We start from the raw sequence: 13,611 nt of genomic DNA, 5'->3' as shown, positions 1-13,611 counted from the left end.
GGGGGGGGGGATGTTAGGGGGGTTTTTGTGGGAAATTTTGTCAGCTACAAAAAAGGTTTTTTGACATTTTTGCGTGCGATTGATGATTTCGGGAGTAATTTGCGAAATTGTAAAGAGGGAGGTGATTTTGGAGGTGAAACAAAAATGTCGATTTTTTCGTTTTGGTATTTTGTCAATTATCTCGGTGGTCATTGATTTTAGGAAAAAATGTCAGAGGACTTTTTTGTTGGAAATTTTCTCAGCTAGAAAAAAGGTTCTGTGACATTTCTTCGTAAAACCATTGGTTTGTGAGATAACTGGAAAAATGTGGAAGAGGGTTTGATCGTTTTAGTAGTGGGGATAAATTTTCGATTTTGCCATTCTCATATTTTGTCAATTACCTCGTTAGCTATTGATTTTAGAAGAAAATGTCAGGGAACTTTTTTGTCGGAACATTCCTCAGCTACAAAAAATGTCCTCTAACATTTTTCTCTAGAATTGACTGTTTCGGAGATAATTGAGGAAATAGCCAAGACGTTTTGCTTAACTTTGGAATTGGAGAATAGTCGCTTTTTTAATTTTTAAAAAACAAAATAACTAAAACGTAAAAATAAACAAGTGGCCCTGGGATGATGTCGATGCTGGCAACATCGGAATAAAATATATTTTCCTTGGGAAATATGGAAATCATGCATGAACAAGTTCTAATTACAATTTCTCCTCGCACAGTGGAATTTTTATTCACGTAATCCCGGAATTCTGATGTTACGAGTATAATTATGGTGATGATTTCGCAGTGTGTGCAATGGGGAGGATGATCACTGTGATTACAAGCTGAGTCCGAGGTTTCTGATCAATGGAAAGAGTCCTGGACCTGCGATCGAGGTAAAAACCTTGAAAAATTGATCTCCCCCATCAAATATCGCCGCAAATAACGGATTTAGAAGGAAAAGTGACAAGAACTTTTAGCAAGAACTTTCAATTCTCTACAAATTGTTTCCCCAACATTTTCCCCTGAATCCATTAGTTCTCGAGATATTCGCGAAATTAGATGAATGGCAAATTTAATTGTTCTTCTCTTTTCTTGTTTTAATGAGGAAATGAGCTAGCTGATTAATTAGAACGACTCGTGATTGATTGGGCGGTGATTTTGAACGGTTTTAGGTGTGTCTTGGAGACACAGTGGAAGTGATAGTCCACAACAGGCTCAAGTCCCAGGAACTGTCGTTCCACTGGAATGGAATTCACCAGGAGTCGTCTGTGCACATGGACGGCGTGCCAATGGTCACCCAGTGTCCCATATTACCTTTCACGAGCTTTCGATATCACCTGAAACCCTCGAGATCGGGGACATTCTTTTATCACGCACACTCAGGTATCAAAGGCCCAGACAAACCCCTCAAATCGCGGAAACTATGAACTGCAGTTCTTGTTAACTGGGGATTTATCTCGGAGACTGTTGACTTTAGGGAAAAATGTGCCAGAATATTTTTTGTGAGGGAGAAAATTTGCTACAAAAATTCCTAGTGATATTTTCGCCTAGAATCAACAGTCACTGAGATAATTGACAAAATAATGGAATGAAAAAATTAGGAATTTGGCGTTTCACTCCCAGAATTAATGAAAACCTCTTTGTTATTTTTTCAATTTATCTCAGAAACCAATAGTTTTACGAAGAAATGTCACATGGCATTTTTTGCAGCTGAGGAAATTTCCAACAAAAAATGTTTGTGACATTTTCTTCTAAAATCGATAACCCCGGAGATAATTAACAAGACAACAAAATGGAAAAATCTGCAATTGATCCTCACTTCCAAAACGATCAAAAACTTGTTTGTTATTTTTTACATTTATCTCAGAAACCAATAGTTTTACGAAGAAATGTTATATGACATTTTTTGCAGCTGAGGAAATTTCCAACAAAAAACGTCCCCTGACATTTTCTCCTAAAACCAGAAATAACGTTTTAATTCCTCCTTGAATGAAAAAAAGATCGAATCCCATTCCAGTGAAACCATCACTTCACAAAGAATTTTATCAGTTCTTCAGCAGGGAGATGGTCTCTTCGGGTCACTGACTGTCCGAGGTCCTGGGGAGGACGTGACCCTCGAGAAAATTCTCATGATATCTTCGAGGCCGTCGAGATCGTTCACTTCAATCGACGTGAAACCCCCCGAGGCTGTCGAACTACTCGTAAACGGAAAAGTAATCATCCGCCAATGACTCGTAATCACCATAATAATGATGAATAATAACATTTCGTGCATCAGATACCGGGGGAAGACAGTGGAATTATTTTTCGGGAATTTTCAGAGAGAGGAAGACATCAGAGTGGAGCAGAATCGAAAGTATCACTTCCGCGTAATCAACGCAAACGCTTTAAACTGTCCAATTTCGTTCTCTGTGGCTGATCATGACCTCGAGATAATTAGTGCAGACAGCAATGCAGTCGCTCATATCGCTGGAAAGCGCGTGATATTGTTCCCAGGTGAGCGATAATTGCCGTAATCACTTCAATCGCCTTTTTGTTCATTAAATCGAAATGAAGGAGTTTCTTCTCGTGGGTATATCCCCGGAAGGGAGAGAATTAGAGGAAAACATCAGAGGAATTTTTTGTGGGGAATTTGATTTCCTACAGAAAATGTTTTATGATGTTTTTCTCTAAATCTAGTAGTTTTAGAGATTTTTTCATTTGAAAGATGACATCTCGATTTTTTCAACAAATTCAGGGATTACCAAATGCTTATTTTGATTCTGAATTTCTTCTCAGGGAAAAGATCTAGCAAAAAATGTCACAAAACATTTTTTACGGAGAATTTAATTTTCTACAAAAAATTTATTTAGCATTTTTGTCTAATTCCTCTGGTTTTTCAGATATTTGTCTTTTAGAAAAACGTTTCGATCGTTTCAACAAACTTCGGGAATTACCAAATGCTTATTTTGATTTTAAAAATCTTCTAAGGGAAAGAATCTAGCGCAAAATGTCACAAAACATTTTTTACAGAGAATTTAATTTCCTACAAAAAATTCCTTTGACATTTTTGTCTAAATCCCTTGGTTTTTGAGATATTTCTCCTTTTAAAACACGTTTCGATCATTTCAACAAATTTTGGCAATTCCCAATAGTTGACTTTAATTCAAAAAAGCATCCAAGGGAGAGGATCTATCAAAAAAACTCACAAGGCACTTTCTCCAGAGAATTTAATTCCCCGCAAAAAATCTTTTTCGACATTTCTCCCTAAACCCACTAGTTCTCAAGATATTCCGATATTTCCCCTAAAAAAAGACATCTCCATCTCCACGAATTTTCAAAATTCCCAGCTTAACAACATCGCGTTTCCCCTCTAAAATTGCCTCTCAAAAACAATTCCCCTGAATTCCCGCAAAAGTCCCCTCCAAACCCTCCACAATCCCCTCAAATCTCAAATGGCCATCTCCCAAATTACCTCTCCCCCAACAATTAATAAACCCCATTACCCCTCCCCCTCCCTCACCCAACAAAGAGACCTCAAGGTCCACCTCTCTCCTTGACAATTCCCACATCGCAAAACCCATTCACCTAAAAAAACCCGAAAACCCCGAATACGAAGAGTGGGGACGCGCGACTCCAATCAAATATTTCCGGGGCGCCCGTTGTCGCGCAAACTCGTGTGTCTTCGGCTCTCTCCCATGATATCCCGAGGGCGAAAAGGGACACGAAGAAAGAAAGAAGCGTCACAAGCGAAAAATCGTTAAAACACGCGTTCTCGAGGTCCAAACAACTAGCAAAAATTCGGCTCGCGTTGAATCGGCTCCCAAAAGGTCCAAAAAACCGTGAAAAAAAATTATTTTCGTGAAACAGTGACACCTTGTGGCCCCACGTGGGTGTGTGAATCCGCCGATCCGGTGAAATAAGTGATGTACACGAGTGAAAGTGGAAAAATGCTCAAGTCCGAGTCGCTGAGGGAGATGGAGTGGACGAGGGACAAGACGCTGGAGCTGTTGCGTGAGTACCAGGCGAGGACAGTCCTCTGGGACTGGAATGCACGTGGCTACAGGGACAGGACCAAGAGAAAATGCGCCATTCAGGAGTTGGCGGATCTCCTGGGGTGCAACACCCTGGAGGTCGAGAAGAAGGTGACGAACCTCAAGTGCCAGTACTCGAGGGAGGTCCACAAGATCCAGACGAGCAAGAAGAATGCCAGGGGACCCGAGGATGTTTACGTGTCCAAGTGGTTTGCCTTCAAGGCCATGCAGTTTCTGCAGTTCGGGAGCAGGCGGTACAGCTCCAAAAAGGAGGTAAATAACATTTTTAGGGGGTTTGAAGGTTAGGGGGGGCATCTTTAATTCGCCCATCGAAACGTTCATTTAATGTTAATTCTTGTTAATGTTAAGAATTAAGAATAGGGGTTGTTGTTGTTGGGGTTTGTTTGTTGGTTCATTTGTTTTTGGAGCTCCAGGAAGATAAATAACATTTTTTTAGGGGGTTTGGAGGTTAGGGGGATTAGGGGTTAAGGGGGGCATCTTTAATTCGCCCACCGAAACGTTAATTTAAGGTTAATTCTTGATAATGTTAAGAATTAAGAATAGGGGTTGTTGTTGTTGGGGTTTGTTTGTTGGTTAATTTGTTTTTGGAGCTCCAGGAAGATAAATAACATTTTTTTAGGGGGTTTGGAGGTTGGGGGGATTAGGGGTTAAGGGGGGCATCTTTAATTCGCCCACCGAAACGTTAATTTAAGGTTAATTCTTGATAATGTTAAGAATTAAGAATAGGGGTTGTTGTTGGGGTTTGTTTTTGGAGCTCCAGGAAGATGAATAACATTTTTTTAGGGGGTTTGGAGGTTAGGGGGATTAGGGGTTAAGGGGGGCATCTTTAATTCGCCCACCGAAACGTTAATTTAAGGTTAACTCTTGATAATGTTAAGAATTAAGAATAGGGGTTGTTGTTGTTAGGGTTTGTTTGTTGGTTAATTTGTTGTTTTTGGAGCTCCAGGAAAATGAATAACATTTTTTTAGGGGGTTTGGAGGTTAGGGGGATTAGGGGCTAAGGGGGGCATCTTTAATTCGCCCACCGAAACGTTAATTTAAGGTTAATTCTTGATAATGTTAAGAATTAAGGATAGGGGTTGTTGTTGGGGTTTGTTGGTTAATTTGTTGTTTTTTGAGCTCCAGGAAGATAAATACAATTTTTTCTCATGGGATCTTGGAGGTTAGGGGGGGATTTTGGGTTTTAAGGAGGACACCCGTAAATTCTCCAACCAAAACGTCAATTTAATGTTAATTGTTTAATGATATTAATAAATATTGTCAATTCTTCACGAATATTAACAAATATTGTTAAGAATTAACAATGTAATAACAATATTTATCAATTTAATTTATAATTTATTGTTAATTCTCAACAGTATTAGGAATTAATAATAGGATTTGTCATTAGGTTTTGTTTATTGGGTCATTTTTTGTTTTTGGAACTCCAGGAACAAGCTAAACACAATTTTTTTAAGAGTTTGAGAGACTAGAGGAGTTTTGGTCGGTTTAACAGGAGGTTTTGAGGTTTTCTAAGGTTGTTTTGACCGTTGTTTGTGTTTTGAAAAGTTTTGGATGGTTTTCATCACCGATTTTTTCTTTCAAAATAGGAATTTTGGATTTAAACGGTTCATTTATGGCATCTGGCAATTTTTATATCTTCTGAGGCATCCTCACTCACTTTGGATTTTTTTTTTCAAAGCTTGGGGTTCATCTTCAAATGTTTGGAGAGCAGTTTTTATGATTTTTATGGGCAAATAACTTCTCTCCAAATTATTCTGATTTCTCCAATTTTATCATCATCATTTTTCCATTCTTCTGAGACTCTGGAATATTTTATTATCCACCCGGAAGCCTAATTGTAATATTTAAACCTTGAACAATGAATTTTCACAATTTTAACTGAATAAATTATTTCATTTCTGATTTTTTAGATTTTAATTCGTGAATTGAACCATCTTAAGTCATAATATAATTCTTTTAGATTTATTAGGATACATTTTTCATTGTTTTTTTAAGATTTTTAAATGTTGTGAAGAATTGGCAAATGGTTTTAGAGGAAGTGGGAGGATTTTTAGAATTTTTTCTCGTCCAAAATTGACAGAAATTTTGATATTTCTCCTTATTTCAATCTTTTGTGGAATAAAAATGCCGGTTTCAACCGTGAGAACAGCTTAAGACGTTTGGATTTCATTGTCTGGTGGGGCCTGTTGGTGTATCGTAGTGTTGGATGTTAAAAAAAAGGGGAGGGGACTGGGAGAGGACAATGAGGCTCTGTCCCAAGGATTCGTGCGAAACCCAATTCCTTTGTGACATTGAATAAATTTTTCTCTCTCCTTTTCATTTTATATCTGAATATTCTGATGACTCCGATGCCTAAACCACATCCTCATCCTCAATTATGATGACTCTACAAACGTCTGGTTTTTTTCCCCAATTTTTCATTTCTATTTCTCTTGAAAAAGTGTTGAAAATCTTTTTCGATGGAAATAAAATGTTGGAAAAATTATTCTGCGTCAAGAGAGATCCTCTGGAGGTTTTTGGGGATCAATAGGAGGATTTTTTTCCCTCTGCAACAATTTTTTATTCCCCAAAATCGTGGAAAAGGCGATGGCTGGTGAAGGTGAAAGGTCAGAGTTGAGTGTCAGAGGTGGCGGAAGGTTAAAGGTGGAAATATCTCTGTTGGTGGGGGTTTTAGGGGGGAATGTCAAGAGACATTTTCTGTTGAAAATTTAATCAGCTACAAAAAATGTTCAGCGACATTTTCGCCTCCGGCCAATGGTTTACGAGATAAATAGGAATTGAGGGAAAAGGTCAGGGTTCAAAATCCTGTTAAGTTTAATTGCTTTAGTCTAGAATGTTTTTCGTATGAAAAATAAAATAAAATGAGGCATTGTCCCATGCCTGAGGGGTTTTGAATACTATTGAAGTGTGAAATGAATAAATTTTGAGGACAAAGAATTTTATTTGCTGAGAGTTACGAGAAATGATTCAGTTCTGAAACAGGAAAAACTATTTTTTTTTCATTTTATTAAAAGTGTAATTAAGTGGATAATGAGTGGTTAGAGGACACTCTGGAGACATTCTCCATGGGGAGTGTTATTACCTGTTGAAGGTCTCTTGACATTTCCTCCTAAAACCACTCATTAAAGAGGTCATTAGATAATTAGTGAAATGTTGGCTCGGCCTCATTTTATTCCGCAAATTTACGCAATCGAATTTTTTGTTGCGTTATTTTGAGATTGAGGGGGTTTAGAGGAAATGTTTTTTGTTGGGAATTTTGTCGGCTACAAAAAACATCTCTTGACATTTTGTCTCAGATCAATACCCACCGAGATAATTGACAAAACAACAAAATAAAAAAATCAATAATTTATCCTTATCTCTAAAACTATTAAAAACCTCTGTTATTTTTCCATTTATCTCGAAAACCAACGATTCCACGAGGAAACCTCACATGACCTTTTTTACAGCTGAAGAAATTTCCCACAAAAAACATCCCCTCACATTTTCTCCTAAAATCCCTGCCCACCGAGATAATCGACAAAAACTGAAAATGAAGAAAACAATTTATTCTCACTTCAAAAACAATCAAAAACCTCTCTCTAATTTTTCCATTTATCTCGAAAACCAACGATTCCACGAGGAAATCTCACATGACCTTTTTTATAGCTGAGGAAATTTCCCATAAAAAACATCCTCTGCCATTTTCTCCTAAAATCCCTGCCCACCGAGATAATCAACAAAACCCAAAAATGAAAAAATCCCAGTGTTTAAAAAACCTAAAAAAAATGTCTAAATTCCAGAAAGTCGACGACACGATGGGTCTGCCTCGGCCGGAGGACCCGCCCCACATAAAAACCGAGGAGGAGTACATAGTCTCGGACATAGATCCCGAGAGCATAAGACCGTACTACGACTGTCCGGACGACACAAACGTCTCAGCCACTGGCTCGTATAACGCCTCCCTCCTAGAAGACGAGGAGGAGTCCTCATCCTCCAGCCTAAAGCACCCCCTCGAGCCCTGGCACAACAGTTATCAGGACGAAAACCTACCCAACGACTCCCAGAAAGAGCCCAAATCCAGGGAGACACCATCCCACGATCGAAAAAGACTCAGAGAGGAATTCTCGAAATTTGGTGAGAGCATTGCAGCTCAACTCGCTGAAATCCCCGACTCCTACTCGAGATCAGTCGCCAAATTACGGATCAATCAGATCCTCTTCGAGGCTGAGATTGGCGCTTATGCCCAGGGCCATCGCTAATCACTCCACTATTAATTATTCATTTTTAATCACTTGTGAATTTCCTTTTTTTTTACTTTTTTACGATTTTTTCAAGTTCATTTCTCCATTTCTTGTGATTATTACTATTAATTAATGGGGTCATCAGTGGGTAATTGTTTGTCCTGTTATTATTATCATTATTTTAGGATATATGAGTTGATGGAGTTGTCAGGGGTTTCAGTGCAGAAATAATCTTCTTCCAGAAGAAATGGGAATTTAATTGATTTGGAAAGGAAGATAAAAGGGGAGTTGTTTAATCCTCGATATCTCCTGACCTCACGATGCGATTTGGACGAGTCGGAAGTCATTTTGAAGGGTGAAAAGATATCTTTAAGGTGAAAAAAAAATTGGCGATTTTCACTCTGCCGTTTTTGAGATGTGGAAGGTTGAAGACTGGAGGTTTTAGATTTTTGTTGAGTGGCTGGAGGGAGATTGTTTATGGGATTTTTTGGATTTTGTTGATTGGGTAATTGTGGTTGTTGTGGTTTGTTGAGTTGGAAATATGTTCTCGGAGACTTAGTTATGTGTTATGGACCCTGTGGGATTGTAGATAATGGTGTATTGGTGATGGAAGAAATTATTTATGTACGAGGAGCCTCAGCACACGATTGTACCTCTATGTAATCGTTTTATATTAAGTTCAATAAACATTCGACTTAATTAAATGCTGTTGAATATTTTTGATTATTTTCCTCAGGTTTCCACATATTTTTCCGAAATTTTGAAAAAAAAAATCCATCGTAGCTCAAAAATTGAAGGCCCCGGGCTGTTTTTGGCATTTTAAGTGTTCTCGGGCAAACGAACAATAAAAAATTTTTTTTTTTTGCACTGATTATTCGTTTTCAGATCTATATAATCGATCTTCAACGTATGAAAAGTCTCGCTCCAATAACCCACGACTTTTAAAACTCATAGTAGTCTCCCCTTAATTTAATTAAAATTCTATTAGTCAATTTAATTAATCCCAAGTTTTTTTAACGGAATCATTAGCAGAGAAAAAACTAAATAATCGTAATCAAAGAATCAAAATAAATGTGGAAAAAAATTATTATAATTGAAATTGTTTTTTTAAATATTCTTTTAATTAATTGGGGGTCCAATTTTACTTTCAACGCCATTTTCACCATTTTTTCTCCAAGGAGAGAGGGTTGACCTTGAACTGGAGACCTCGAGAGCCCCTGGAAGGTACTCGGTGACCCTGGAGGGTCTCCACGACTGCAGGAATTTGATTTTTGAATCGACTTTGACGTACGAGAACGCGGAATTCCGTGAAGAGGTGATAAGGACCCCCCCGGATTATCCGGAGCTGCCGGAGGTGCTCCAGGGTCACGACTGCGAGACCCTGGGGGCCGGGACCCTCTGTCTCATGGACATGAAGGGCCAGGGGGTCCAGGGGGGCGCGAGGGAGACCTTCTTCGTTGATTTCGATGAGGTGTTTTACGACATCGACGACCAGGAGACCGATTACAAATTCAATATCTACGGGCACACCTACTATCCTGCGTACTTGAGTGAGTCAAATGCGCTCGCGATTATTTTTTCGTTTTTTTTTTCACACGGAGAGCATATTCTGTAAAAATTACGGAACTGAGAATTCGCTCACCGATTACGGAATCGAATCAGAAAATTTCAAGTAGCTCTACTCTTCGGCCGGGCTACGCTGTACTTTTGGATATTTTCAGTTTTTTAATTTTTCAACTAAATTGCATGGAAAAAATTTGAAGCAATTCATACCCAGTCAGTATCTGAATGAAATTTCGCAAAATATTGGTATTTTTTCAGACATTTCCCTCTTATAAATAAATAATAAAACTTGTTTGCAAAACGGTGGATTATTTTTTATGAGGGGTCAAAAAAATTCTTGATTTTTTCACATCTAGTGAAAAAACAATCAGATTTTAATCTTTGATTACAATGGAAATGTTGATTTTTAAACATTTCTTCTTTGAAAAACCAAAACGATGATTAAATTGAGAAAAAAATTAGAATTCCGAATCTAATCGAGTTTTCTGCAATTTTTTTGCAGTTTTCAATAATCTTTGAATTTACCGTAAGGGTAGAGCTACTTTAAGTGACGGTGTCGTAATGTTTCACAGGAGATTCAGATAAAAATTACGGAATGCTCTGGAAAAATTTCGTGACAGTTCCGTAAAATTTCTTACAACCGCATTTCGCTCCGGAATTACGGAAAGGATACGTAATTTTTATTGAATATTTCTCACCGTGTAGTCGAAAATCAGTTTTAGAGCCTGTCAAAGATTTTGATTTCTGTTTCATACATTTTTGGGGATATTTGTGGCAGGTGTCAGCCCTGGAGGGACTCATATCCCTCAAATTAGTGGGGTGACCTTCAAATATCCCCCCTCGCCGATTTTATCGCAACCGGAAGCGGTTTCTGAGGATATCCTCTGCGATTTGGAGTATAAATCGAGGGAATGCAGTGATAGACCTTTATTTTGCGAGTGTCTGCAGATACTCGATGTTCCAACCATGGAAAATATCGATATCGTTTTGATTAATGAAGGTATGGATCAAAAAATCCTCAAATTGAAAGAAATATTTTTTTTATTTGAAAAAGAATTAAAAAATGACGAAAAAATTATTATTAAAACATTTTTTTATAAAAAATTATAATTTTCAAATAATTTTAATTATTTTGAAAAATAATTAAACAAAATTATTTAGTAAAAAGATGTTTGCAAAAGTTTTTTTTACTAAATAATGAGTTAAAACGTAGAAAAAAAATATTGGGAAATCGCTTCCTCATTAATTACATCGAAAATTTATGTTTAAACCTCTCGAGAACATGTCTACCCCAAAAATTTAGTTTTGAACCCAAAAAATCCTGAAAACCCAAGACTAATGTTTTTTAATTGAAATTTCTCCTCCAAAAAATGGAAAAAAATCATATACAAAATTGATTTCTGTATTCAACGCAGTGGAAAGTATATTTCCAACCTTCGCAAGTAAAAATTTGAATACAAAAATCCCCAAAAAGTAGAAAATAAAACAAATTTTTTTTATTCCTCGGGAAAAAATGAAAAAAAAATCGTAAAATTTTTTTTGGATCTATTACATCAAGAAATGAATATCCAGTCCCTCCCGATGAAATTCTCGCCCTAAAAAAAATACTACAAAAAAAAATCTTGAAAAATAAAAAACAAATACTTTTTTTTCAAAAATCCACTGAAAAAAAAATTAAAAAATCATTCTAAATAATTCTGTTCGCATGTTCTGCATCGAGAAACATGTCTCCAATCCCTTGTAAAATATTTTCAAACTCAAAAAAATATCCTAACAAAAAAATCCCTAGAAATGCAATTTTTTCTAGGCAAAGGTGGCAACCGTAGTTTCGTGTTCCATTTGCACGGCTACTCGGCGGCCATTTTGTCGTGGAAAAAATTCGACCGTCCAATCAACAAGTCGGAGATAATGTCCCTGGAGGCCTCGGGAAAATTGCCCCGCAATTTGGCTACTCCAGTGAAAAAGGACACATTCGTAGTCCCGAGCAAAGGGTACGTGATCCTCCGCCTGTTTACCGACAGTCGCGGTTACTGGCTGTGGGAATCCCGGGCGACCGGTGTCTCCCCGGGTACAAGAGGTCCCGGCATGCAATTCCTGATGCGGGTGGGGACGAGAGAGAGCTTGCCGACAGTTCCCCTGGACTTTCCAACCTGCGGTAATCACAAGGGGCCCGATTTGATTTTCGATAACGAAAATTAATGCCTTTTTCAATGCAAATTGTTACAAGTTTTGGACTTAATTATTATATTTATTAACTATTTATGAAGTTGAATGTGAATTGAAAAAAGATAATAAATTATTAAATTGAATACTGAGGCGTTTTCATTTGGCAAAAAGTCCATTCTATTTTTTCATTTTTATTTATAAGCGCTGATCAATTAAATGAAATTAAATTGAATTTGTTTATTATTAATTTTTTATTCAATTTTCCGAAGCGAAGAGCGTTAGCGAATTCCAATACAAAATCGTCAGATCACTGAAGTAAATTAATAATTCGAAGATATCATCTGAGAGTTATTCGCATAATTTGTAATTTCGAAATGGAATGCTGCAGTTACTCTGCCAATCGTTAATCTGCGAGTAAAAATGTGAGAATGCCTTTTTAACATTGTAACCACCCATTTAACAATTTCCGAATAATTTTCTGGCAAATGTAATTCGTGGTTGCCCTCCCTTGCAGTGAATACCAGCCAATAAAATTCCAATAACGAAGTAAAAATTCCCAAATCATAAAAGCATAATCTCGCTCTAACGAAATGCAATCGAACGCTGCGATCTCCGCAGCGCAGTGTCTGCTGATGCGAGAACCATGAGGAGTTGAGGAAAAATTGGCAAAAGTTTGTTGATACCCAGCCAAATGTTTTCTCCTATCCCCGGGTGTAAAACCGCCATTTTATATCTCTCTATATGAATAAAAAAATGAGGTGAAAAATTCAGGGGGCGCGGGTGCCTATACGGGGATTCCTCTATGGGGAGGTGCCTGTATTTATAAGGGATGTTTACATGAGGGGGTGCTCATATGGAAGATATTTATGGGTACGGTCACACCGCTGCGGTCACACGGATGGGGGGAAGGGGGGAGCGAGCGAAGCGAGCGGGAGGCGGCTAAGCCCCCCCCCCGGATTGGCGAGCGGAGCGACCAGGGGGCGGAGTCCCTTAGTTCCAAATAATTGAAATGACTCGTCCATTGTTGAAGTTAGTAATTTATAAACTCAGTCGAACATCTGTCGTGAAATTATCTCCTCCCGATGGATGATACATGGAGCAACCCATAAATGCCATCATCGGTGACAAATTTTTACACTACTTCACTGCATTCGCCATTCACAGGTGGTGTCGGTTGGATATTCACAAGTAGTTGCGCCCATCAATTCAGCCCGCAACAATAGAGTGCATTCGCGAATAAAAATAACGATGTGANCCCCCCCCCGGATTGGCGAGCGGAGCGAGCAGGGGGCGGAGTCCCTTAGTTCCAAATAATTGAAATGACTCGTCCATTGTTGAAGTTAGTAATTTATAAACTCAGTCGAACATCTGTCGTGAAATTATCTCCTCCCGATGGATGATACATGGAGCAACCCATAAATGCCATCATCGGTGACAAATTTTTACACTACTTCACTGCATTCGCCATTCACAGGTGGTGTCGGTTGGATATTCACAAGTAGTTGCGCCCATCAATTCAGCCCGCAACAATAGAGTGCATTCGCGAATAAAAATAACGATGTGATCAATTATTTTTTATCGAGTACCAAAGTGTCATTCGAAATGCCATGGGATTAAAAATTAATCCATTCCAAAAAGACGATCCGCTCTG

At 38.0% G+C, this 13,611-nt stretch overlaps 2 protein-coding genes and 1 long non-coding RNA gene across 3 annotated transcripts in view; 2 read left to right on the top strand and 1 right to left on the bottom strand.

Moving 5' to 3' along the window:
- LOC107037410 (laccase-12) overlaps positions 1 to 12,018 on the top strand; it is a 13,471-nt gene extending 1,453 nt beyond the window's left edge. The window contains exons 3-9 of the mRNA XM_015255957.1: positions 777 to 864; positions 1,144 to 1,354; positions 2,021 to 2,184; positions 2,293 to 2,467; positions 9,410 to 9,781; positions 10,573 to 10,794; positions 11,602 to 12,018. Of these exons, the coding sequence (XP_015111443.1) occupies positions 777 to 864; positions 1,144 to 1,354; positions 2,021 to 2,184; positions 2,293 to 2,467; positions 9,410 to 9,781; positions 10,573 to 10,794; positions 11,602 to 11,993 (1,624 nt within the window). The 3' untranslated portion in view covers positions 11,994 to 12,018. The remainder of the gene's footprint in view (positions 1 to 776; positions 865 to 1,143; positions 1,355 to 2,020; positions 2,185 to 2,292; positions 2,468 to 9,409; positions 9,782 to 10,572; positions 10,795 to 11,601) is intronic.
- LOC114841172 overlaps positions 1 to 13,611 on the bottom strand; it is a 150,921-nt gene that overhangs the window by 6,190 nt on the left and 131,120 nt on the right. The window lies entirely within an intron of this gene.
- LOC107037414 lies at positions 3,656 to 8,935 on the top strand. The gene is made up of 2 exons (XM_015255963.1): positions 3,656 to 4,257; positions 7,791 to 8,935. Exons 1-2 carry the CDS (start codon positions 3,877 to 3,879, stop codon positions 8,247 to 8,249), a joined length of 840 nt encoding a protein of 279 aa, XP_015111449.1. The 5' UTR covers positions 3,656 to 3,876; the 3' UTR covers positions 8,250 to 8,935.

Source organism: Diachasma alloeum, unplaced genomic scaffold (assembly GCF_001412515.2).
Source record: "Diachasma alloeum isolate Michigan unplaced genomic scaffold, Dall2.0 Dall_scaffold_00219, whole genome shotgun sequence".
Lineage (NCBI taxonomy): Eukaryota > Metazoa > Arthropoda > Insecta > Hymenoptera > Braconidae > Diachasma > Diachasma alloeum.
The sequence above is the reverse complement of the archived record's forward strand: the minus strand, read 5'-3'. Positions and strand labels throughout refer to the sequence as shown.